This window comes from Miniopterus schreibersii (assembly GCF_964146895.1).
Source record: "Miniopterus schreibersii genome assembly, chromosome: 9".
NCBI lineage: Eukaryota > Metazoa > Chordata > Mammalia > Chiroptera > Miniopteridae > Miniopterus > Miniopterus schreibersii.
In genome coordinates this window covers 159,892-186,554 of record NC_138118.1, presented here as the reverse complement: position 1 = coordinate 186,554, position 26,663 = coordinate 159,892, and the positions used below count along the sequence as shown (strand labels likewise).

Below are 26,663 nucleotides of genomic sequence, written 5' to 3'. Positions count from 1 at the left end.
ACACTAGGCGGGAGCGGACAGGGCTCTGAGCCACGTGCTGAGCTCAAACCCCAGCTTGCTACTCACCAACATGACCCTGGCCTCCCGCCTCAGTCCCTCGGCCCCATGCTGTCTCCTTATCTGAGGAGTTATGGGGATGGCCTGAGACTAAGGGAGCTAAGCACAAAGAACCCCTGGAAAGTGCTCCGCAAATACAAGTTATCCCAGAAGCTGGAGGTCTAAAGCAGGCCCCTAGGAGCCAGAGGGCACCCCTGATGTTCCCCCAAAATTCCAGGGCAGGATTTAATCAAAAGGTGCTGGGCCAGCGTTGTAAGGAGGCCATTTCCAGCTGGACTAAAATCCTGTTGCACTTGAGTTTCCACATGGGGATCACTGGGGTAATGGCTTATGGGTTGAAAATCAACACTGCTGACCGGACATGAGTATGCACGTTTCTGTGTCCGAACGTGGCTCAAAATAGCCAGTCAGCAAGGTGTTTAAAAGAGCGTTTTGAGCAGGTAGAAGTAGGAGTGTGACAGGCTTGCCACTGTCTAAAACCTTCCCTAGAAACAGGAAAGGGCAGGGGGGCTGAGAAAGCACAAACCCAGCTTCATAGTGAAACCAATGGGTTTAAAAAAGCAACCATTTGGTTCAAATTAGTTACAGAGCACGGTGCGGATGCCACTGCTTGAATTACAAAGCAGAACGCGTGGCTGACAGGGAAGGAGGAAGGGTGGTTTTCATAACCAGCTGCATCTCAGCAGGACATTACGCAGCAGGGACGGGCCCGCACAGGTCAGAAGTGTTCACACAATGAGATGTAACTACGAGGCCATCAGCAAGGACGACCCCGTCACAGCAGCTGCCGCACAGCTGTCCTCTGGAAACAGTGCCACAGAAAATCGTTTTATGAAAAAGTGGTGCAAAATAGCCCGGCCGGTGTGGCTCAGTTGGTTAGAGCATCGTCCCGATACACTGAGGTCACAGGTTCGATCCCTGGTCAGGGCACATACAAGAATCAACCAGTGATGCACCAGTAAGGGGAGCAGCAAATTGATGTTTCGCTCTCTCTCCCAAATCAATCAGTCAAAAAAAAAAAAAAAAAAAAAAAGTGCAAATTAGATGCCCGCATGCACCACCAGGCTTCACACAGGTGCAGGTGGGGGGGCCTGCTTATTGTCAGGGTGGCTGAACCCTCACCCCACCCTCGGGTCCTGATTTTCCTCCCCATAAACTAGGACAGTACACCCATTCTTCACGTTCTGCCTGCCCCTTTCACGTGGGAACAGAAAGGAGAACCCCCAAATGCAAAGCCCGACCCCTCTTAGGTTCAAGGACCAGTGGACTTGAAGACTCGCTAAGAATTGAATTAAATCAGTAGTCAGAAAGGGTGACACTCTGGACTAGTGACTATGCCACCGGTGGGTTCCCTTCGCCCCGAAGCAGCTAAGGGTAACTATCTGCTACAGGCAACAAGGACAGTGCTGGGAATGGAGGTGCCATAGCCGACCCCGGGAAACAGAACGAACATGGTCAGAGATGCACGACTGTTCACTGCAGGACATTCTTCAAGCTCCTTAAGAGAAGCAGCATCACAAATTCAGGAGTGTTTTTCTCCCAAGGACCAGGGACAAGGCACGTTTTCGGGAAAGGAGTGAACGTGTCGCTGACCATGCCCACAGGCACCACGGGGACTTGAAGGAAAGCCAAGTTTTAACACTTCAGTTTGGTCAGGAGGAAGCAGATTTAAGGGAGGCTTTTGAAAGCTTGTGAAGAAATGTTTACATCTCACACTGAGATGAACCACAAGAAAATCCAATGAACCACTGGCTCCACTTTTCCGTGGAAGAACTTTTTAATTTTTTCGTGGGCTTCCTCAGGCTCAGCCTGCTTCATCTCACCATCAGATGTAGTCACCCATTAGTCACAGCAGGGGCGCATTCTACAAACAGGCACAAACAAGCAAACGCGGCACCTGAAGTCATGCAGACAGTGAAGAGCATGCCACGCCTGCAGAGACGCACAGAGGTTCCCGTCCACACGCCCCCGTCTCCGTTAAGAAAGACACACGGAAGAAAGCACCCAGAACTCACAAATAGTGCTCTATAGACCGAGGCGGTATTTTCACAAAACACTAGTCCGGACGCTCGCCTCTCTTTTAAGTAGCCACACCCGAAGTTTCCCTCGTAGATGCTCTTAGGGACGTGGACACCGGGGGAGAAAGCAAAGAACGGTGGGCTGTGGTGAATGCACGCAGGAGCAGCACAGTGACAGGAGCGCAGGACCGAGCAGAGCCACGGCCACGCCCGTGTGAAACACTCGCCTGCAGGGCCGGTGCTGGGAGGCCCTCTGCCTCTGGGGGTCGGGGCACAAAACACCTCAAGCACCAGGTGCCCTTCAGCAGAAGGCTAACAAATTCACTTGTTTTGTTTGTTTTTTTACTTACGTGACATCATTCAAATTTCATTTCAATGATAAAACACAGTTCTGAAAGCAGCCTAATCCCTTCTTGCGAATTCAACAGTACTAGTCTGTATACCCTAAAATACCAGGTTCATTTCCATCAGGCATAATAAGATTTGATAACAAACATTACTGTGGTTAAAAACAAAAAGTTCTTCCACACAAGAAATTCTGTAGAAAGGTCAAATAATAACGTAACAACTTCCCCCAAATTAAAGCTATTAACAGATAAAGCCACACACCTCAGACTGGAAGACAAGCCAAGAGGTGGAGGCGACACTTTCAGAGACAGTCAGAAATTCGGTCAGCAAAGAAACTACCACCAAGGAGGACAGTGCAGCCGACCCTCGAACAGCGGTGCCTCGTGGACCCGGGAGCGCACACCCGGGCTGCTCGGGGGCAGCAGCATTTCCAGCCCGGGCTGGGATCCACGTAATCAGGGGGTTGGGTTACAGATGGATTTCCAACTTGGCGTTGGCAGCCCAATCCCCACGCTGTTCAAGAGTCAACTACAGCGCGGCCGGGCGTGGCTCAGGGGTTGAGCGTCGACCCAGGATCCTAGGCGATCGGGGTTCGATTCCCGGTCAGGGCAGAGGCCCGGGTTTTGGGCTCGATCCCCAGCAGGGGCGTGCAGGAGGCAGCCGATCCATGACTCTCATCACTGATGTTTCTCTCTCTCCCTCTCCCTTCCTCTCTCTGAAATCAACAGATACAGTTAGAAAAAAAAGCCAACTACATACATAGGGTGTCCCAAAAAATGTCTACACACACTTTGAATAATTACAAAGACAGTATTTACCGAACATTTCATTTTCAAAACTGAGTTACCAGCTTTTGAAGGGTGTATACCTTTTTTAGGACACCCCATACCATTACATAGAGTTCAATTACATGTTCCCAGTATGAAAAAAAATAGATGACTCATCGGATTTTAACTGTTAAACACTTTAAATAAAGGGCCCTGATACACAAAGTGCATTTACTGTGCTGTCAAGCAAAACCCAAATAACGCACAGTTTTGAAACCTTGAAAGGTGCCGAGATGAGCTGTGTACTCATGAAATAAAGGAGGCCCCACCCACCCACGTGAGAGAGACCAGGACGGAGGCCCGAGTGAAACACTGAGGTGGTGGCCGAGGGCCCAGCTGCCCTCTGCTTCCCTGTGTGTCTGTCTGCACAGGGAGAGGGGCTCTGGGGACACGAACGGCCTGGGGGAATGAGCACTGTCACCACCTTGGGAGGAAACACGGCACCTGGAGCAACCTCTTTCCTTAACAACACTGGCCTCTGACACATGGATAAAGCAAGAACGTCCATCTACGGAACCAGTGAGTGGGCACCTGAAACATTATCAACACAGCAGGGCGTTTACAATGAACAGCGGGTTCCAGCACGGAGGTGGGGGTCAAGCAGGCCTCTCACAAATGAAAATGCAGGGTTTTCCTTCTCCAAGTTAGAGTCATTATCTATAAAAACTGTACTTTGTGGTTTTTTTCTAGGAGCAAAACAATTCTGATGCCAAGTAGGGGCAGCCCTGGGCCATGGAAGCCACGTGTGGCAGAAGAGCACCCAGGGAAGCACTCTGCCCCCCACCGACCCACCCGCCACCCCCAGGCTGCAGCTGGGCTGAGCTGGGTTTGTCATCAGAGCTGCTTCACTTTATTCCCATGTAAATAGAGTAAAATATTTATCCTCAGTGATTTTCTACAGAACACCTTCGCCCCTACCTAGGGTGGAATTGCGTGAACCTCCTCTGTACTGGAGATTTCTTCATAAAACCTGTCAGAGTAAAGAGGCCTCTGAACACCCGGATGACAGAGTTGTTTGACACAGTCATACCCTCCAGCTCCATGGCTCCGGCGGAGGGAAGAGAACACGCAGCAGAACAGGGGACAGCGTGGACGCCAACACCCATGGGAGCTCCCACAGCCCTACCTACCGGGAGGTTCCGCGCCGAATCCAAATACAAGATCAGCAAGGAGGAGGAGAGGCCATCGTTGGCTTGGTCCTTGTCGGCTCTGATGTCTGTCAGCACCTGCAAGGAAGAAGAGCCTCAGCAGCACGTTTCCACACAGTTTTAGATGCCTGCTACCCGACTACATAAGCCTGTGATGCTCAAGAAAGCAGTGTGGGAAATAGACCCCCAATACCTGCAGTCACAGAGTGGAAACAGATAGATCCCCAATACCTGAAGGCACCACCAGGTGGAAACAGATTCCCCAATACCTGCAGGCACAAGGTGGAAACAGATAGATCCCCAATACCTGAAGGCACAAGGTAGAAACAGATCCCCAATACGTGCAGGCACAGAGTAGACACATTTAAGATTCTCTATAAATCAACAGAAGGACCAGTGATCTGTGGCTCTCCAAACCCCTGCTCTGTATCAAGCATAAGACTTGAAGATCTCATAAAACAGGAGTAAATAACCCACAAATCTCTTTAGAAATTCCTTTATCTCTAACTTATCCCTGAGATCACTGTAGTGAGTTTTAGCACAACAATCCAAAGCCCTGCTGTAGTTTTTTGAACTAGGTGCAACACAACCGGAAGGAATTGATCCCAGCAGTCGGGAGCGCATGCCACGCACCTGGTCCAGGTGGGTGGCATGTGGCATCAGTGTGAGCCACTCCAGTTTCAGGTGCAGCTTTCCTCTGGGGACCTCGTCCAGGGTGAACCACTGGAGACAAAAAGTGCAGGTTCAGCAGCAGTTCTCCTGAATCGACGTTCACGTTAACAGTCTGCACAATGTCACAGCTGCTCACTACCTGTGGCGCCCACACTTCTCACAGATGCGAGGACAGAACACCCCTCCCCCTGCACCTGGCCCTGAGCTGTGTGAGCGAGCTCGTGGTTCACGCGGATGAACACTCCCACCCCTGCCTGCTGCCTGGGACCATCCCAACGCTTCTCAAACACTAACTCGTCGGTCCCACCAAAGCCTGAGAGGTGAGTAACTTTCAGCCCTAATTTATACACAAGGATTTAGATGTCTCCTGCTACATCAGCCTCTACTGATGGACTTTAATAGACTTTATGGGCCAAGCGGTAATATAACATCAAGCCCAAAAGCCAAATTTCAATATCAAACAAGTTAACGCGTCTGTTTTTACTCATCACTACATACTAATAACAGTACATAGTTATTTCAGCTTAAAAACCACAAAACAATTGATGAGAGACTGTCCCAAACCCTCGTCATTAGAAGAGCTGACCGTGACCCAGGACCTGCGCCCAACAGGCAGCTTGTGTTCACCAGGTGAGTGCTGACAGCCACAGGAGCTCGGCTACTCCGAAAGCAGCAGGCCCGTCCCCACCCGACCATCCTTTACAAGCCGCCTCACTGCCCTTCTTTATACTTCTGTTCTGGGAGCAGTATCCTGCCTGAAGTGGTGTCTGCTTGCTGCCAGTTCCCGCTGCATTTACAGACCTTTCCTATGACGATTCCCATCGAGGGCACAGTGCCTGCTCTGCTTCAAGTCCAGCATCTTTACAATGCTGGTCATCAGACAGGTTCTCAAAGGCCCCGCCCTGACTAGGGGGAAGAGCACACTTCCGCCTGAAACAAAGCTGGCCTCTGCTGGTGTCTGTACGAAACGTCTAACACCTGGCAGGTACCGACACACACTCTAGCATTTGGCTCTTAAACTTCTTTTCACTTCGCTTTACTAAAGGCCTGAGTTCTCGATATCTGAGAGGCAAATGTTAAGTGTTAGGACGCTGTGGGGCAAGAGTAAGGGCAGTAAACTCGGTCAGTGCTCAGTAAATGGAATGAGATGCACAGAAAACTCACCTCGTCTAGAAGCCGCTCCTGCTCCACTTCCGTCAGGTCGATCATGAGACTAGAGAAACAACACAGCAACATGAGAGCTGAGAGACACTTCTCACAGCTGCAATTACCAGAGGTATGTGTCTAGGACAAAGGAGTCCAGAAGTGCAACAAAATGCTAGCTTATCAAGAAGCAGACTCCTTCCAAAAGCTTCACCAGCAGACAGCCGAGTGTGCAGAGAGGTCAGGGAGAGACGGGTTAGAGCTGTAGGAGGGCGGGTCTCCGCACGACGCAGCAATTCACAACGTGCCACAGACGGTCACGAACACCAGCCCTGCTTGACACTGCTCCCTGCGGCTCAGTCACCAGAGCCCTGAACCAGGCCCTGACCACCCTCCCCACCTGGCTCCTCGCTCTGGACCCCCGTTGTGTCAGAGCCACACAGAGACCTCGCTCAGCACATCTAGACAGCCTGTTCTGTGTCTGCTAAACAACCCAGCTCCACTGCAGAGACTGACGCCACCCTGGGAGCCACGACTAAGGACGATTCCGCTGTGTTTCCTGTAGCTGCCCCTCCTCCTCTCTGCCCCATGATCCATCTCAGGTGAGGCCTCACATCTCTTTCCTGGCCCGTTACAAGTCTCCAGTGGTCTGACATCTGTATTCCCAATAGGATAACCTAATCTATACAGTGGTTTTACTGAAATGCAAACTGAATCTGTTGTCTCTTGGTGGCTCCTTGTTAAACTGTCTCGTGAATAAATTCTGAAGTCGCAGCAGGACACCCAGGCCATTCTTGGTGAGGCCAAACCTGTGCAGAGTCACCTATGTTTGTATCTTTTTTCAGCTGTACTGGTTGTTCAAGTGAAGTGAACAAACCAGTATTTCTTTTTTCAATGTAAATTACTATTCCCTTCTCCCCCAACTCCAACAAATTGATTATGTTTAAAAACCCATTTCTACAATCTATAGTGAAGCTGCCTGCATGGTGCTAAGGTTGGAGAGCTGCCCTGGCCTGAGGGGCCACAAGCCACACGTAGCTACTGAGCACTTAAAATGGGACAAGCACAACCATGAAAGTGATTTTTAAATTTTGTTTAACTTTAATCAATTTAGCTTAACCAGCTGCCTGTGGCTAGTGGGTGCTGGGATGGACACAGATCTAGCAGTTTGCCTTCTCGTACTAACATGTGCAATGGTTAGGAATAAAATGTGTTAGGAAGCCTGAGAGAGACAAATGTTACATCTAACAGCCACTTAAAAGCACACACAACATATACACCAACCTGTCTATGAAGCTATAGTTTTAAGAGCTGACACTGCACTCGGCTCAGAAGAGGTTTACCTTCCTAGGAAGTCGTCCTTGTCTGGGTCTTCATCAAAGAGCTCTATCTCCAGTTCCTGCCCAGGATGTTCATAGACCAAGGCCTGAAAAACAAGTGACTGGTGGTTATCTTACATTTTTACCAATATCGTCACCTACTGCGTATGAAGATCACAGCAAACATCACCACGTGTCTTTCTCCCGTGGTCAGTCCTTGTAAAGCACCTGCCTTGTCTTAGTGCCACACCCCGCACACCTCACATGGAAACACACCCACATGGCAACAGCCTGTTGTGCTTGTTTCAGGTGGGGTTACGTCTCGGGGACCGAGCTTAGTGGTCCCAGAACTGGACAGGCCCACAGCCTGGTCAGGCTCCACTCGGACACTACCCTTGAGGAACCAGCCACCGCGAGCACCACTGAGAGAACGTGGGGACCGACGGGACTGGGCTGCGGCTGGAGGAGCGTAACCTGCACTAGCTCTGGGGCACGGGCGCTCTGCCTTCCAGCACCGGTAACGCTGCTGCAGCAGTTTCACATTGAGCTTTACCGGGGAAAAGGTGGCCACAGAAAGAAAATGCGTTCACCTGACACCTGCACCGCACCTATTAAGTCATCAAGCTGAACCCAACAGCCAGGCTCTTTGGGAAGAGATGACGGTGTCTGTTCAGCGAAAGGCTGTTATACATCAGGTCGACCTGTACTTACTGACAGTGCAGATGTCCAGGTGCGTTAGACGGTAACATATAGGACAGCACATACCTCACTCACTTGTGTTAATAACAACATGAAACATTCACATTAGGAGAAGTTTTACCCACGATTGACTGCGGCAGCTTCATGTAATTAAGGTCTAAAGTGTTACATGCTGGCCTGATAAAAATGCTGTGAGGTAGGGACAGAGGTGCAACTCCATTTAAGGACGGAGTGGAAGCAAAGAGAAGTTAAGCTGCCACTTCAATTAGCCAAGCCCCGGGTGACGAGGGAGAGCGACGGGGAAACCGGGCGGCGGCCGGACGCCCTTACCTCGTACACCTCGTTCCACCTCGGGCTCAGGTTCTCCTTGACAACCTTGCTCTGGAAGATCTGGTTCCCAACTCGAATGACTCCGTAGGGGTCCGACTTTCCCTTGACAAGTCCCTTAAGGTACCTGTCCTTCCCCTGGAGGTCCTGAGCTTCGATAAAGTGGATCCTTAGAACACCCTGAAAAATACAAGAGCATAACCTGCTCACCGGTTCCCTGACAGGCACACCGGCTGGATGCTGACCGTCTGTCCCAGGAACGCAGTGAGGAGGGAACAGATGTGGAAAATGTCAGGAAAACCAAAGCACAGCAGGACGGAAGGGTCCGGTGGGCATACTCAGACTGGACGCGGAGGCAGGAGGGGTGGGGTGGAGTCACTGGCTCCTGGAGAGATTTCTCCTGGCCAATGTCCCGGAGCCACACTCGCTACAGGAGCCCCAGGGGCAGGCGGAGGAGGGGGGGCAGCAGCAGTCAGATCAGACAGGCTCGTGGGTCACAGAACCACCCCGTTTTGATTCCATGGGAAGTGACACTAATGGTAAAGGACATGTCAGACCCATCACTGAGCCGTGGTATGCAGGTTACTCTGAGTTTTAGAATAACCCTATGAAATACTGTCATTAAACCTAGTTATGGGTAAGAAACTGAAGCTTTGAAATACATACTACCCAGACTCTTTTCCTAAAATGTTTAACTGATAAAATACATTCACTCATTCCTTTCAAAGCAAACCAAGACAGTAAGGTTACCTTTTGGGGGGCTGGCCTTCCCCCCATGGACCCTTTTAAAAACTCCTGGGTAATATTCCCGAGCCAATCAGCACGGGGAGATCTGTCCCTTCATATTCTACTGTGTTCCTCATTAAACTCAGGCTGAGGGAAACCTGTGTTCCCGGCACGAAGACAAAGCCGTGATGGTCTCTCAGCACAGACAGCCCGTCTCTGAGACGGCAACTAGGCTGTCGCAGCTCCCCGAGGCCTTGATGCACACCAGCCCTGGGGGCGCAAAGACAAGCTACCGGCTACACCACATCCGCGGGGCGGGGGCTGTGAGGAGGGACGTGGGACGTGATGGGAGGTTACAACCCCAGGGTGTGAACCGCCCCCCGCCCCCACCCCCGCCTGTGTAGGTGGTAACGGAGGCCGGGACACCCTTACCTTTGGTATTGGAAACCGCAACTGGGCGATCTGAACTTCGCTGACGAGAGGAACAGTGATCCGGTTGGGAAGCACCAGATAGTTTGATATTATATCCAAAATGATGGTATCTGATAAACCACTGTCAGGTGGGAGGGAGGGAGAACGAAACAATCATCAGACACATACACGCTCATCGCCTTTGGCGGACCACAAACATGACACAGGAACCAGTTTACAGGGTCAGAATGGTCTCCTCCCCAACACAAGTTTAAAACCAGCAGGTCAGGCCCGGCCGGAATGGCTCAGTGGTTGAGCGTTGACCTGTGAACCAGGAGATCGAGGTTCGATTCCTGGCCGGGGCACATGCCCAGGTTGTGGGCTGAATCCCCAGCAGGAGGCGTGCAGGAGGCAGCCCATCAATGCCTCTCTCATCACGGATGTTTCTCTCTCTCCCTCTCCCTTCCTCTCTCTGAAATCAATACCCCCCCCCCAACACACACACATATATTAAAAACCACACACAAAACCCCCAGCAGGTCGATGTGTTAGCTGTGATGCTGCCTTGGTGCCTGTTACGGAGGGTTTATACTGAGAACATTTCGTAACGTCCTAAACAACATTTCCTAAGTAACTTCACCATTGATTCAATTCTGAATAACTAACATGTTTCACTCAGTTTCTTTTTTCAACATGAAATATTTCACACGCCCGTAAAAGTCCAGAGACCACTCTAACACCCATTTTCACTCCCTGTCTATTGCACTAAGTTTCTTGTTATGGATGCATAGCTCCCAGGGGATCAAACGGACCTATGTTTTACTCACACTGGATCTGGGCACTGAACACTGTAACAACTTTGAAATACTATACACACCACACAGGGGCCTCGGGAATGTGAGTGAAACTGTGGAGGCTGAAGAAACACACACACACTTGGTGTATTTCTCGCCTGCTCTCTGGGGTGACCGTGAGGATTAGTGACATGCATGTGGACACCCACAAAAGCTACGTAAATGCAGGGTCACTGCCCCAGAAGAACACCTGTGCACCTGCCACGTTCTACAAGAGCCCACATCTCAGGTGTGAAATAACTGCACGTATAAGACCACCACCCACAGGAACAGAGCGAGAGTCGGTGAGGGTTCAATGGGTGATCACTCAGCACCACTTGGGCGGGCGTCCAGGGCAGCAATGAGATCCGGGCCTCACCTTAGGACCATATGCAACTCTAACCAGTAAGTAATGGAGTTTAAACCTTCAGGTGGTGCCCCCCCCAACAGTACAACCAGCAGGAGCAGGTGTGGAGGCTGCACTCTCACAACTTCCCACTTGGTGGAGACCAACAGGCCTGCTGCAGTCACCGCCACCAGGAGAGACAATGGTTGTGACACAACCAGGAGGACGTCACTCCTCTCCCGGGGGGAAGCGGGCGTGACGGATGCACACACTCCCACAGCTCCACGGTTAAGACGCTGGATCGCTACAGACTAGCGGAGGGACTCCCAGGGGCGATGCAGGGACTTCAGGCCCCCCACCCCACACCCTGGCTCCCAGGTCCAGCACTGACATCTACCCTCTGAGGAGGCGTGGCTACAGCTTGAGAAGAACCCAGAAAGGGCTAGTTTTGAAACATGTATTAGCTTCTTAAGTTTTATTTTTTGAGGAAAATAAAAACCAAATTTAAAAATCTATTTTTAGGATATTAGAAGGCTGCCACTGTTCTGAACAAAAGGTAAGCGGAGGGCAAGTGGCTCCGTTTAAGTCCTGAAACCACTCTGCTTGCAGTTGCAGACGTGGCCACGAGGACAGAGCCCAGCTGCTGCAAGGGCCCAGGGTCACCTGGAAGAGAGGCTGTTGCACCATCAACAGGCTAACCATAGCGCATGACATCATACTCACTTCAGTCCAGGGATATCGAGAAGATTAGTCAGGCCTGTCCAGTTGATCTCTAAAAGCTGTTTAAGAAAAAGGGGGGAGATATTATCCAAGTTATTTCCAATGATCAAATTGAATCATACAGGTTTGCTTCTTTTACATATAACACTATCCTGCCCCTTGCATTTCACTTTGTAAAACATCAGGGACATTATGCCCTGTGGGTACATGGAGAGCTGCCTGTTTTGTTTTTTGACAATGTCATAGTTTTCTCCAGTAAAAGTACATAATGATCTGTACACCCACCCTCCTATTGATGGGCATGCAGAATATCTGCAACTTCTCTTTTGTTAAGTCAAGACTCAGTATCTTTTCTCCATTGCTTTTCAGAGAGAGAAAAAGGGAGAGGGAGGGAGTGAGGGAGGGAGCTGTGAGAGACACACTGACTGGCTGCCCCCCACACGCGCTCCGACCGGGGCTGGGGATCGAGCATGCAACCAAGGTACGTTCTCTTGGCCAGAACTGAACCTGGGACCCTTCAGCCCACAGGCTGACACTCTAACCACTGAGCCACACAAGCCACGGCAGTGAATATCTTTTTACATCCGTGCTTTGGTATGCACAGGCAAACTGGCATTCCAAAAGTAGACGTTCTGGTCAAAGATACATGTTCACTTTGTTACGTTGACGGTACTACCTAATTACCATAAAGAAACACTGTACCGATTTATATTCCCACCAAAAGTGTATGAAAACGTCCCTTCTTTATACCCTCACCAAAAAGAGATACTAAGTCAGTCCACTGGCAGTTAAAAATGGTACTTTGTCACTGCCTCGATCTGCATGTTCCTGACACGACCAGAACATGTTCCGTCCATTCAATCAGCATTTGGGTGTTTCTGCTGGTCGTTCCAGTGGGTATTTATCCTACAATAACTCCTGCACGGCTGGCTACGGTCCATTACGTGGACGTGGACAGGTAAAAACTACTGTACGGAAACACTGTTTCCCATCACAGTGGACACTGCACATAGCGAACTTGCTCGTGCTTCACGACGTGGGAGGAGTGCTAAGTGAAACTGCATGACCTAACTACCTGGAGTCACACGGTCCAGCTCCAGTCCCTCTGGGAAGTGGTTGGTTATAAATAAGCACAAACTTGAGGAGTCTGGGTTCTCCAACCTGTTTCAAAAGTCCTGAAAGACTGAGGTTTTTCAGCAAGAGAAACGAGATGTAAACCTGCATGCCTGACGGCAGGATGGAGCGAGCTTCCCCTTGCCCCCCCAAAACAGCAGGCACAGAAAGCAAGACAACCTCAGTGTGTCTACTCTCCCCTATCCTAGTTATCACCTCCACACACACTGTCCACTAAGAGGAACCAGGGATTTGGGAAGCAGCAGGTCACAGGCCTGGGGCATGTGGCAGAGTCAGGAAGCCCAAGGAAACCCTCCAAGACTAATGAGAGGCCCTGTCAAAGGGTGGGTCCCCTGGAAGGGACGACACTTGAGATTATAAACTCATCAGGCCACAGAGGGTCCACTCACATGAGCCTTGTCAAAATGGTGAGATGTTTGTTTAAATGCTACCCAAGTTCAGAGACACCAAACGCCAGGGAGGCAGGTGCAGGATTCATGGGAGAACAGGACTCAGCTGGGTTTGAGGAGAGATTTGAACGCAAAGTAGAAAAGACCCATGTCCATGCCCTGAAGGGGCAGCTGACATGTCCCTGAGCCCAGGGGGCGCTGGGGACAGAAAGTGCCCGGAGTGGATAAAGGAGGGTGAGCGAGAACACATGTGAGTGAGAACACGTGAGGACAAGTGAGCGAGAACACGAGTAAACACGTGAGCAAGAACACGTGAGTGAGAACACGTGTGAGCGAGAGCACATGAGAGTATGGGTGAACACATGAGGATGACTGAGAACATGAGTGAGCAAGAACACGTGTGTGCCTGAGACCCAGTGTGCACGAGAGGTCTGAAAGCTGAGTCTGGAACGTCTACACAGGACACAGGGTGGAACCCAAGAGGTGGGACAAGCAACTAAAATTAGTGCCCCCGTCCCCCCCGCACTGGATGACTCAGATCTGTTTCGGGAAAGTGAAGGGCAGGGGAGTCGTGTTTCCAACGGCAGGAAACCAGCTTGGGCTGCTGCGGTCCTTCTATGAGAAGCAGCACATAGCGAGCGGGTCCTGTGTCCCCTGGACCGAGATAACCATATGCCTGCTTCATGAAAACACTGACATGCCCGTCTCTTCGTGGCTCTTCCACAAAGAACAGCTGAATGGAGTAGAATTTATAGTTTGACAACGTTTTATTTTAGCACTTACTCAACACCAGGCATCCTCAGTGCGTTAACCCTGAGGTTAGTGATTCCCGGAAAGGAATCACCTGGGAAGTCATTAAAAACACGAACAGGTGGCCCCCACACTTCTCTAGTGTTTCTTAATTAGTCAACTTGGGCTGGTGGTAAAAGTTAATATTTTTCTCATGTTCTAAAGCCCCCGGGATGTCCAACTGGGAAGAGCATCTCCCTTGAATGCACAGGAGAGCTGAGGTGACAGGGCCACCAGCCAGCCTGAAACCCTGCCTTAGAGGCCCCACAGGGCAGGTGAGACAACTCTAGTTAGACCCTGATTGTAAAGGCAGTGTGGGAAAGCCCGTGTAAACCCTCTGAAACCCAGACACAGGGCATGTGCAGCCCACTTGCTGGGTGGGCAGAGTGTGCTGGCTCCCAAGCCTGGGGACCGGGAGGACACTTCGTGCCAGGGTGGGCAGCCCTCCCTCCTCCCATTGTGAGAACAGCAGCCACTGCAAACCCACCCGCCACAGACACAGGCACGGGGAGGGGCAGAGTCCCTGACAGAACACCAGCCCGGACAATGCAGAGCTCCCTGCCCCGCCCCTGGGATGGGCAGGACTGCCCAGACTACTGAAAGCGATCAAACCACAGACCCAAGAAACTCAGAGCACACCTGGCAGGATGAATACTGCAATGTGAGGTGAGGTGGGGGGCCCTCCTGGTCTAGTGACTCCTGTGGGCCCATCTGCCCGGCCTGCCTCCCACCTCACTGCAGCCTCCCCCGCAGGGCTGTCGGATTGGCTTCTGGGAGCCTTGTTCCAACACTGCAACCTTCCCACTCCTGCCAGTTGAGGGTCGAGGGCGCATGCCGGCCAGCTGGAGCAGGTAAGGCGGGAGGGGGATGGCAGGAAGATGCACTGCCTCTAAGGGGCGCTGGCAGCCCCAACTCTGGGCTCAGGAGAGAACAGGGCAAAGGCAGAATATGCCCAGGAGACAGTCACACGACTGTCAGGACCCCACCAGAATGCTGAGCCTACAGGTGGGAAAATATTTCTTAAAAATCCAAGGACTTGTACATGCCATGCACGTATTACGTGTTTCACACCCACTGACATTTATTTATGCCTCACGTTTAATCTTGTGAGGTAGGTATTACTGTGTATTACTGCGATCTCCATGTTACAGACGGGAAAACTGAGGCTTAGAGAAATAAAGCGCTCAAAGTACAACATGGGGAGAGGAGAGCAAGGAGTGGAATCCAGGCTGCATGGCACCCGGTCTCGCCGAACATCGCACACTGTGCTCCCGAAGCTCACACTGCACAAGCCGTTACGTGTTTGTGGAACTAGCAGCACATCATCAAAACTAATCCAAACAAATCATCAAGCAGGACACTGTGCAAAGGCTTCTAAATCATCTGGATAATCAAAACCCTCATCTCTCCAGCTGTACTTTCCACTGGATGAGAAGAATTACTTGGCAGCCAGCAGTGAAGTCTGTCCCCGTATCTTCCAGTTGAAAGTAACTGAAAAAACCTCCCTTCTCTCCAAAGCATATGTTTGGTGACTTGACTCACCCTATAAGGAAATGAATGACTCTGAACTTTTCACAGCCTCCACCTTCCCGAGCACTAGCACTGCGCTTAGGATGTTATTTTTAAGGTAAACACCTAGAAGGTCCACACTGAGGAAGACTGTCACTAAGTTTTGAGGAAGATTTAAAGATCTGGATTTTGAACTAAAAAAAGGGGGGGCTTCATTAAAAGTTCCTTGTAAGTTATAAATACTCAGCAATTTGTTAAAGATTCGTTTTTTTATACTTATTAATGAAAAGTTTTTTAAGTATACTGGCTTTTATACAAGTTGTATGTAAAAAAATACCATGGATCTAAAATCTTTTATGGACCTCATTTCTCAAAATTTTAATACGTTAAAATTTAACACAAAGGTTTCTTAATAGCTTCTGAATTTCACCGTGTTTCGTGTATAGCAATCCCCCCAATCTAAGGGAACATGGTCCAAGCCCCAGTGAACGCCTGAAAGCATGGCTCTTCCTGAACCCTGCACCTACTATGTTTTCTCCTGTATGTAAACACCTGTGAGCGCGGCCCGGCGGCTCAGTCGGCTGGAGTGTTACACACACGCACCACCAAAAGGCACTGGTTCCCTTCCGGGCAGGGCACGTAGCTGGGCTGTGCTCTCGATCCCTGGTCCGGGAGGCAACCAACTGATATTTCTAGGTAGGTCTCCAGGTGAGAATTTAAAAAAACGTATGATACAGTTTAATTTCTAAATTAGGCACAGTAAGACTAACAATTAACAAAATAGATCATAAAATAAAACAAGAGCTGCTTGAATACCAGGACCGCTGACCTGGTAACAGCGGTGGCTGGGTGACCGGGCGGGAGCAGTGCAGCCTGGAGCCTGGGCAAGGACGGTCCAGGACGGTGGGACCAGCGGCCAGCGTGGGCTTTCATCAGGCTGGTCAGGGAGGTGCGGAGTTTAAAACTTAGGACTGACTTCTGAAAATTTCCACTTAATATTTTCAGACTGTGGTGGACCCAGGGTATCTGAAACCGCGGAGAGCAGATCCGTGGGTAAGGGGGGGCTGTTGTCATTAAAATACAGTCAAAACGAGCCCAGTGTGTAAGCGACGGGCGGCGACCAGAAGGCAGAATCCGCGGGAACAGCGCGGGCCCTTCCTCTGCACGCGCGGGGCCAGGAAGGCGGCCCGGACCCCCAGGGCCCGCACCGGATGCCCCAGGGCCCGCACCGGCCGCCGCTGAACCGCCGGCTCCCCCGCCCCCCGCAGGCCCCCCACCCCCCGCAGGGCCTCCCCGCACAGCGCTGCCCCCGCGGCAGGGGCCAGGCAGCCCCGAAGGGGCGCGGGGAAGGGGCGCGGCGGGAGGCGCCGTCTGGAGGACGAGGCGCGGGAGGTGGGGGGCTGGCGCCCCAGATTACACCGCTTCCCTCCAGGCAGGTGCGGGTCTGCGGCGGGAGACGCGCCCTGGGCCAGCGGAGCCCAGAGGCCAGAGCCCAGCCAGGAGCCCGTCAGAGGCGCCGCAGCCTGGCGAGGGGGCCTGGAAGGGCACCCCGGGGGGTGGGGGGCGGGGAGGGGGCACCCCACGGGCCGTGACGAGGAGGGCGGGGCCTAGAGAGCAAGGGCACTTTTGCCATCTTTTCCCGGCAGATGAGTACTGACTACTTAAAACAAAAAAACGGAACAACATACACATCTAACCATGTGAAGGGATAACACTATGGTTTATCTAAGTGTCAGAATATAATTCTGTAAAAAAATCTTCATGACTTCTCACCCCCAGTGTACCAACTGCGGTTCACACACAGGCCACAAAAGGCCAGCAGTGCCTGGGATGATGGCAGCCGGGTCTGATACCAGGTGAGACCAGCAGCCTGTCTGAGGGGCGGCGGGGAGACCAGGGGAGACCTGCAGCCCTGTCAGAAGAGGCTGGGCTGGGCTGGGCAGGCTCCCCGACTTACTGGTTTTGTCACTTGGACAGACCAGGCTCTCAGTCCCTGGCAGTAAACAGAACCTGTGTTGGTTTTCATTGCAGAGCATGAGGAGTCAGTGAGCACCTGTACATCATAGCGACAGGTGCTGAATGTTAATTACAAACCTACACTGGACAAAAAGCCTATGTCCTCAAGTTTTTTGTTATGTGTTTTAAGTTATTTTTACAGCTGGGAGAAGCTGTCCATTGGAAGAGATGAAGCCTCCACAGGCATGGCCCTGTATCGGAGGGAAGGAGGGGGCTCAGGAGGCTGTCTCTCCCCTCCGTGCCCTGGCTTACTCGTGCTCCGTGTCAGGGCTGGGGGCAGGGAGGAGACAAACACTGACTTACCGGCTTCCTCAGGAAGAAGAGGGACAAGGCTCCCACTAGGGGCACGTCTCCAATCAGCGGTTCCAGGATCACCCGCATGGTGCCGTGGATCTAGGTGCAAACAGAAACCGGAACATGTCACAGCAGCAGATCCACAGCCGGCTACCCTGTGAGGAGACGTAGTCGTCCCTGCGATACCTCAAGCAGTGCCACAGAAAAATGCTTAACTTCAAAGAGACTCTCAGTTAATAAGAACGTCACCATTTTCTTTCTGAATAGAGCATGGAGAACTTTAGGAGACGATGAAATTTAAAAAACCTTACCTGTATGCTCTGCACACCGGCTCTGCAGAAGTATCGCTTGATCTCCAGATCAATCTCGCAATTTCCTACAAAACTAGCAAAGAAAAGTTCTGTTACATCCGCTTCATCAGCACAGACCTGTAAGGCATGTACCTGAACAGAATAAGGCACAGCAGCCACACCAGGTGCAGGCACAGCTTCCCTGCCTGCGGATGTCACTGCTCCGAGCCGCCCAGCCATGAGGCCTCTGCAGACTCGGGTCTTATTACACACGTCACTTCCCAAGGTGCAGCCTGGAGTAGAGCCTTGATGGAATGCAGGTTCCATTTGTTTTATAAACGGCTATGTTTGTTTCAAACAAGGAAGTGTAGAGCACATGCTCTCCAGTCCCAAGAGAACTAGCCGAGCTCAGGGACTCTGACATCAAGGCTAGAATCAGGGTCTGTCTGAGGCATCATTCTACTAAGTAGTTTCCATCATTAATACGGAACAAACATGAATGAGTGTGATGTGGGATGTAGGGCTGGCATCTGTTCCACCTTGTGGGTGGAATCTGTATGAACTGACCCCACCCTGGACCCCAGACACAGGACGCTCCCACCTGAGAGCATCTGTGGGCAGGTCAATAGACACCGGGTGGAGAGTCCTAGCACATGAGTCAAATACCACAGAAAGTAGATAAATTTGGGTCTTCATCAAGAATTTGGTCAAATCCCAGCAGACAGCAGGTAAGAACTGTCCTCAGTGTATCCTGACCTTGTGGGTACAGCTGTGTAACACTGCCCGTCATGACAACACAAATGAAAACTCACCTAATCTGAAGGTCCAAAATAATTTGCCTTTTGTCCACATTTTCCGTGTACACCTTGACACCGTTGATCCTGAGGGGCTGGAACAAGAAGAGGTTTATTTTAAATGCAGGACAGTAAAAACTAAAACAGCACCAACCAACCAACCAACCAGCCAACTCTCGTCACGCGGCACAGAGCAGAGAACACGCTCAGCACCAGGCTACAGGAATCACAATCCCGCTTGCAGGGCGCACTAGCTGGTTTGCTCTCAGCGGGATCTCTAACCTCTGTTCCTCAAATGCAATGAGGTTATTGTGAAACCACAGACGTGAGGAACAGGCAGTGCTTGGTGCCCTGCGGGCACGGACACAGAGCCGGTGACTCAACCACTGCTGTCAGCTCTTGGGGTCCCGGTCATGGGGCTCTGCTCTTCTCCAAGCCCCTGAGCCCCGTCTCCTCCAGTGTACTTTCCTTTGCTCCATCCTGACTACACTGTTTGAAACTAATTTTCATTTTTTTATGTCTAGTAATTTTTCATTTAAGAATGGGACTTTTAAATGAATCAAAAATACTAGCTGTAGCTATAATTTCAACACCTAATACATGATATAAGGTCTGAATCAAATGACTCTGTAGAAAGAAAAGGCAGATTATAATAAATGTTGTCTTTCAAGGGCCCAGTCATCCTATCATTTCAAAACCTTTTCCACTCCTCAGTCTGAGATCCCTCCTAAGAGAGCTCTCAGTACCGCATCAAGCTCTGAACACTCAAGCTGAAGAACTACCTGACCTTTCGAGACCATTGCTTACTAAGAGGACGTCCCGAGGTCTGAGTATCCCAAGATCTCAGCCCTCAGCGAGCTCTGGCATTAGGCCTAAGTCTTCACTGAGAGTCCACATTCCCTAAACCCCAGGTTCCTGGGCTTTTCCCTGACACCAACGCAGACACGTGCAGACTGACAAACCCCAAAGAACACGGTCGATGCCCTGCGTGGACAAGTGAAAATGGGGACAGGACCTGGTGTCTGTGGTTTAAATGTCTGCCTCGGATAACATGTCGTCCACTTAGATGAGAGACTAGAAGCAGGTGCCAACCCCACTGAGCACTATCTAAGGAAGGACAAACACCCGAAGCCCTGAGGGACCAGAGCGGACACCCAGTGGGGACAGAGCGCCCTGCTGGGCTCTGTGTGTCCTCCTTCTGCTTTCATTGGACGACTGATTCGCCTCCCTGCAAGATGCTGGTGCAGCGACGACACCACCTTTACTGAGTCAGCACTGCTCTTAACGTCCCTGTTCTCCAGGGATGATCTCATTTACTTAGCGCTCGTGCCGTACAACATGGACGCAGTTCCTCCTGAACAAACCGGCAGGGTTAGAATCCTACATCTCCGCACAGGAGCCCCAGATCCTGAGTAGCTTAGAGGTGATGGGCATTCTCTGCACAGAGAAAATCGCCTCTGATGGGGGAAGGGGATCTGTGGGATGGGAACAAGTCTGGGGCAGTGACAAGCGACCAGGTCAGACACCCAGCCACGTTTATTCAAACCCCACAGGCTGAAGCAAAGATGTCAGAACCACAAATGTAGTGACACTGTCGTCTGGACCTGCTGCATGTGCACTAAATGTGTGTAAACTCTGTGGATGTGTATGATCAAAAGAACCATTGAATTCTTCATATTTATTAAGTTACATAATAAAACAATGTAACCTTGAAGCCAATACAATGTGAAATGTCAATTATACCTCAATAAAAGTGTTACCTTAAAATGTTGCTAATAAACAGTGACTTAAAAAGACACAAAGGAAACTTGCCATGATTGACTAATTTAGATGCAGTCTTGAGCCTCTCGCTAGAAGTAACACTAGGAATCAGCAGATTTCCTTTGTATATACAGACACTCCTCAGAGATACTGGGGGTTTGGTTCCAGACCACAGCAGTAAGGTGAATGTCACAGTCAAGCCAGCCACATGAATTTTTTGATTTCCCAGTGCATATAAAAGTTATGTTGACACTATATTGTAGTCTATTGTATGCAACAACATATGTCTAAAAAAGCAGTGCATGTACCTTAATTAAAAAATACTTTATAGCTGCCCTGGAGAGGTGGCTCAGCTGGTTGGAGCATAGTCCATATACCAAAAGGTTGTGGGTTTGATCACCGGTCAGGGCACATATGGGAGGCAATTGATCGATGTCTCTCTCTCTCTCTCCCTTTCTCTCTAAAAATATAAAAAACGCATCCTCGAGTGAGGATAAGAAAAAACATACTCTAGCTGCCCCTTCACCTGCTGGTCAAGGTGATGCCTACAAGCCGGCACTGGAGCCCTTGTTGTTTTAAACAACTTGAGGGTGAACACCTTTTGCTTGTTGTCAATTACTGAACCTGAATTCGCATATCAAACTCCCTTCCAACAGATGAGATCACTGAAAACTGTACAAAGGCAATTCTGACAGGAGAGTGTGGGGCAGAAAGCTGCGTCAGAACTAAGGGAAGTCCCCCAGTGAACCTGAACTGTCTAAAAGACCACGGAGGACAGGTGAGGGCAGGTGAGGACCCCGACAGACCAGGCGAGGGCACCACACGAGGACAGAACCCAGAGAAGCTGTACAAACTGCCCCTCCAGGACCCTCCAGGGAGCAGTGTTCTCTAAAAAATAATACGCAGTAGTTTAACATGTTTTTTCAGTTTTCACAGCAATCTTATATGCACACAAGGATGCTTAAGAAGAAACTGACCTGCTGACCCATGTCGACTCTCGTGAAGCTGAAGGTGCTAAGGTGGGCGTTTGCTCCCCGCACGGCTGGCTCTATGGTTTCTCGAAACAACTTCTCTATAAATTGGCAAATAAAAGGCCACATGTGTTTGACAGTCTGAAAAAGAGAAAGAACTCATGTAAAACAAGATGTTATAATACACAGTGTACTTAAGTCAGGATAAAAAAATTATGCCACTATAGCTTACCAGAATTTTTGAAAATTAAAAGGAGGGCCTTTTTGTTATGCAAAAATCAACACGATTTAAAATTTTAAAATGTATGACAACAATAAACCACTGATTAACCCTATGTTGCAGGAATTAGTTATTCTGGTTAAGAATTCTATTTAAAGCATATCAGCACATTTAATGATTGCTTAAAGAACAATCAGAAAATCCTGTGGATTCAACTCACTGCTAAAAACTTCTAAAACTGTAGAGATCTTAATAAACATTACTGATTTTTCTTCAGTGATGACTAACTCTCAGTGCTGCATTGGTTTTTACTGCACAGCTCTAAGGATATATAAAATCAGGGGATAACAGATCCACTTCAAACTACGCAGATCTAAAAACAGAAGCGTTTTTTAAAAAAACGAAACCAGATAATTATCTATTACCAGGATTCTTGGGAGTTATTTCCCTCTTCATAATAATGTTTCCAACATTTTTGCTTACGACTGTTATAAAGTAGACCTGGGCAGCAGACGGTCAGGAGAGAAGACAGAGGCCAAGATAGGACTACGAGTGCCTCATTAGTTTTCTCATGTCTGAGACGTCTTCACTGCTTGGAAAAGGAAAGTAACGTCTCGCTTACGACTGAGCTCCGTCGGGAGCAGAAGCCAAGTCCAAATGAGTTCACAGTGTCAATATCCCGGCTCCCAAATATGGGAGGACGGCTCCCGTCCCCTGATCCCCGCTGGCCTCTGGTATGTGGCGATTCTGCTCTCTTACCTTATTTAGCCATTCCGCTCTTTCAGTGTCTGGAAAGTGAACCTAGAGGAAAACACAGGATGTGACTGACTGATCGACGCTGTCACGTAGGCCTCGATGTTATCATCGTGGGTCTACCACTTACAGAAAGGTTCTTTAAACCCCCAGTCCTGGAACCACCTCGGAGGGAAAGCTGAACCACGGGGCGCTTGGGAAGGGGGCCCGCCACTTGGGCTTCACAGTCTAAGGACACTGAAGCAGAAGAGCTGAATGTCATCAAGGGCCCCAGGCCCTTCTCCACATCCCTGCGCCCACAGGAATGTGTGCTGCTTTCTGGAACATCCCAACCAGTATCTCAGGTGGAGCCCTCTCTAAAGGAATCGCTTTTCAGTGGGTCTCAGAGACCTGGACGCAAAGCCTTCAAAGTCCCACCTTTCCGCCCTGGCCGGTTTGACTCAGTGGTCAGAGCGTCAGCCCACGGACTGAAGGGTCCCAGGTTCGATTCTGGCCAAGGGCATGTGCCTCAGTTGTAGGCTTGATCCCCCTGCCCCAGTCGGGGCATGTGCGGGATGCAACCAATCTAATGGCTCTCTCACATCGATGTTTCTCTCCCCGCCCCTCCCCTTCCACGTTCTGAAAAGCAATAGGAAAAACATCCTCAGGTGAAGATTAAAAAAATTAATTAAAAAAAATCCCGCCTTCAGCCCGTGCTCCTGCTTGCCCGCTAGCCGCAGTCCTGTTTCCCACGCTCTCCAAGTACTGAACTAGGCTCCCCATGAGTCGGGCCTGTATACTGAAGACAAGTGTTTGCAGAGACAGAAAGAAAGGCTTAGAAAGGGTGGAAAGGCGTTCCCTTTGCTGTTAACATGTAACCCTTGCCAGGGAGGCTGACACTGTTCGTGGAGGAGCCCCCGAGTCGCTGTGCCCTCCCTCATCCCTCAGAAAAAGGCAGGCAGGCCACACCAATGTGGTCGAGAGCACCTGTCTGGTTCAGCCACACAAGGACCGCAGCTCTGTGCTGGTGGCCATCCTGCCCCTCTCCTGGCAGCGTGGGGGCCCAGCCACTGCAGGACAAGGCCCCGCCCACTATGGCTGAGAGGAGCTGGTCAGGGAACATTACCATGGGGGAGAGGGGTCCCAAGAGGACAGTTCTTTGAGAACCAAGCCCACCTCTCACACTGGGCCCCTGAGAATAAATCATGGACCCCAGCAGCAGCCAGTTCCTGGTCAGAGAGGCCCCCATCATCACATCTGTCACAGCCACGTGGATCCTGGGAGAGGCCACAGCAGGTCCCATCTGCTCCTCTGTCCCCACAGGACAGGAAGCCTTTGATTTGTGTGACCCACGAGGGTGGGCTAGAGTGAACTGAAATACACTTTTCTAAAGTAAGTTAGCTGGAACCCATACAGGGACAAGACCAAGGGATGGCAGCCTCGCAGAAATAAAGAGGTTTTAAGGCAAAGACAGTGCTCGAGAGGGCAGATCTGGGAAGAGACAGCCGGCCAAGGCTGCTTTGATCAAGAGGGTCTGCAGCCACAGAGGCCTGTTTTGGCATGAGTGGAACTGGAGAGCTATGAGGACCTCACATTCCCCAACAAGGGACACTTGAGCTTGGAGCAGGGAGAGTGGGAGGCTTGCTAGCACAGCCAGACAGGGTGTGACACTAAGTACTGGATACCCTGCAGCTGTCTTCTGCCACGTTTCCACAGCATAAGGAGGCAGCTCCACACTGAGTCAGATCAGGAGTGTGCCAGGGTCACCCTCCCGGGTGTGTCAGCCTCAAGGCAGGTGTTTAGCTGTGGTCCCAGGTAGCAATTTACTGTGAGGTCGTCTCCCCTTCTGCCCATTCTCTGAATCCAACCAGTCACCAGGGGGGACAGAAAGGACCAAGGCAGACATGGAACACCTATTTGGGGTCAGCCGGAACCCCTCCACTGTGGACTGTTCCTCCGTATCTAATTTCAGAGCAAACAGCAGAGCCAAGGACTCCCTGCAGGCCAATCCCTGGACATCTACACTCGCCCGGCCTTCCTGGTGGAGCGGTGGCTGCGACACCTGCTCCCAGCTGCACTGAATCGCTCGAGAGCACAGGAGCCGTACTCCAGAGACCCTGTCGAGGCTCCCACGTGTTTGTCAGGTGGTTCCACTTCCTCAGCCCGACCTTCAAGACCTGGTTCAAATCACAGCCCCTCTACACAGGCCTGCACTCCTCTCTCCTCACCACTCGCTCTGCCAGCCCTTTCTGTCAGCTGCACCGTGCCACACGCCTCCCCAGGCAGAAACCTGTCCACAATCACCGCACCCGGCCCCTCACACAGGTGCTCTCTATTCCGCACGTGTCCCGCCACCACTGTGATGCTGCTCAGCTGCTCCGTGTGCCCAGTGACTCCTCGCCCCGTGCACCACACACCTGTGGGGCTGCTGTGTGCCCAGTAACCCCTCGCCCCGTGCACCACACGCCTGTGGGGCTGCTGTGTGCCCAGTAACCCCTCGCCCCGTGCACCACACGCCTGTGGGGCTGCTGTGTGCCCAGTAACTCCTCGCCCCGTGCACCACACGCCTGTGGGGCTGCTGTGCGCCCAGTAACCCCTCGCCCCGTGCACCACACGCCTGTGGGGCTGCTGTGTGCCCAGTAACCCCTCGCCCCGTGCACCACACGCCTGTGGGGCTGCTGTGTGCCCAGTAACCCCTCGCCCCGTGCACCACACGCCTGTGGGGCTGCTGTGTGCCCAGTAACTCCTCGCCCCGTGCACCACACGCCTGTGGGGCTGCTGTGCGCCCAGTAACCCCTCGCCCCGTGCACCACACGCCTGTGGGGCTGCTGTGTGCCCAGTAACCCCTCGCCCCGTGCACCACACGCCTGTGGGGCTGCTGTGCGCCCAGTAACCCCTTGCGCCGTGCACCACACGCCTGTGGGGCTGCTGTGTGCCCAGTAACCCCTCGCCCCGTGCACCACACGCCTGTGGGGCTGCTGTGTGCCCAGTAACCCCTCGCCCCGTGCACCACACGCCTGTGGGGCTGCTGTGCGCCCAGTAACCCCTCGCCCCGTGCACCACACGCCTGTGGGGCTGCTGTGTGCCCAGTAACTCCTCGCCCCGTGCACCACACGCCTGTGGGGCTGCTGTGCGCCCAGTAACCCCTCGCCCCGTGCACCACACGCCTGTGGGGCTGCTGTGTGCCCAGTAACCCCTTGCGCCGTGCACCACACGCCTGTGGGGCTGCTGTGTGCCCAGTAACCCCTCGCCCCGTGCACCACACGCCTGTGGGGCTGCTGTGCGCCCAGTAACCCCTTGCGCCGTGCACCACACGCCTGTGGGGCTGCTGTGTGCCCAGTAACCCCTCGCCCCGTGCACCACACGCCTGTGGGGCTGCTGTGTGCCCAGTAACTCCTCGCCCCGTGCACCACACGGCTGTGGGGCTGCTGTGTGCCCAGTAACCCCTCGCCCCGTGCACCACACGCCTGTGGGGCTGCTGTGTGCCCAGTAACCCCTCGCCCCGTGCACCACACGCCTGTGGGGCTGCTGTGTGCCCAGTAACTCCTCGCCCCGTGCACCACACGGCTGTGGGGCTGCTGTGTGCCCAGTAACTCCTCGCCCCGTGCACCACACGCCTGTGGGGCTGCTGTGTGCCCAGTAACCCCTCGCCCCGTGCACCACACGCCTGTGGGGCTGCTGTGTGCCCAGTAACTCCTCGCCCCGTGCACCACACGCCTGTGGGGCTGCTGTGCGCCCAGTAACCCCTTGCGCCGTGCACCACACACCTGTGGGAGAATTAACCACCTTTTGAGAGATGCTGTGAGGAGATGCTGCTCAGAGCCGGCAGGGTGTTCCACACGCGCTCTAATGATACTGCTCCTGAATCTCTACACATACTTGCTTTTTCAGAGTCTGTATTTGTGACTGTTTTTTCGATTGCCCATTTGGAATGTTACTATAATTACTGTAAGTGGTCCCAAGTCTACAGCCTCGTATGGCATCTGAGTCAGTTTGAGGCGCTGAGTCTCTGCTCACTAAGCAGGGTTTTCCACAGAGAGGACCCCTTTCCCACGTCTGCTACAGTTACAGTGAGAACGGCGACCCCAACGTGAGGGCCCGAAAGGCGCCATGATATCGGTGCTGGGAAACTTGACCTGCTGCTGTTTCGTAAAGAAGGATCCAGGTTGT

General features: G+C 51.8%; 1 protein-coding gene across 3 annotated transcripts in view; it reads right to left on the bottom strand.

The window, feature by feature from the left end:
* Positions 1-26,663, bottom strand: part of ESYT2 (extended synaptotagmin 2) — a 56,959-nt gene that overhangs the window by 16,411 nt on the left and 13,885 nt on the right. For 2 of the 3 annotated variants that reach the window (XM_081147432.1, XM_081147431.1), the window contains exons 2-13: positions 22,521-22,562; positions 21,548-21,682; positions 18,828-18,904; positions 18,037-18,109; positions 17,735-17,824; positions 11,598-11,653; positions 9,717-9,837; positions 8,562-8,738; positions 7,557-7,639; positions 6,235-6,283; positions 5,032-5,121; positions 4,381-4,476 (exon numbers count right to left, since the gene is read on the bottom strand). In XM_081147432.1, coding sequence (XP_081003558.1) covers positions 4,381-4,476; positions 5,032-5,121; positions 6,235-6,283; positions 7,557-7,639; positions 8,562-8,738; positions 9,717-9,837; positions 11,598-11,653; positions 17,735-17,824; positions 18,037-18,109; positions 18,828-18,904; positions 21,548-21,682; positions 22,521-22,562 — 1,089 coding nt within the window. Of the gene's footprint in view, positions 1-2,072; positions 2,175-4,380; positions 4,477-5,031; positions 5,122-6,234; positions 6,284-7,556; positions 7,640-8,561; positions 8,739-9,716; positions 9,838-11,597; positions 11,654-17,734; positions 17,825-18,036; positions 18,110-18,827; positions 18,905-21,547; positions 21,683-22,520; positions 22,563-26,663 lie in introns of all 3 variants that reach the window. The other variant, XM_081147430.1, reaches the window with a different exon arrangement.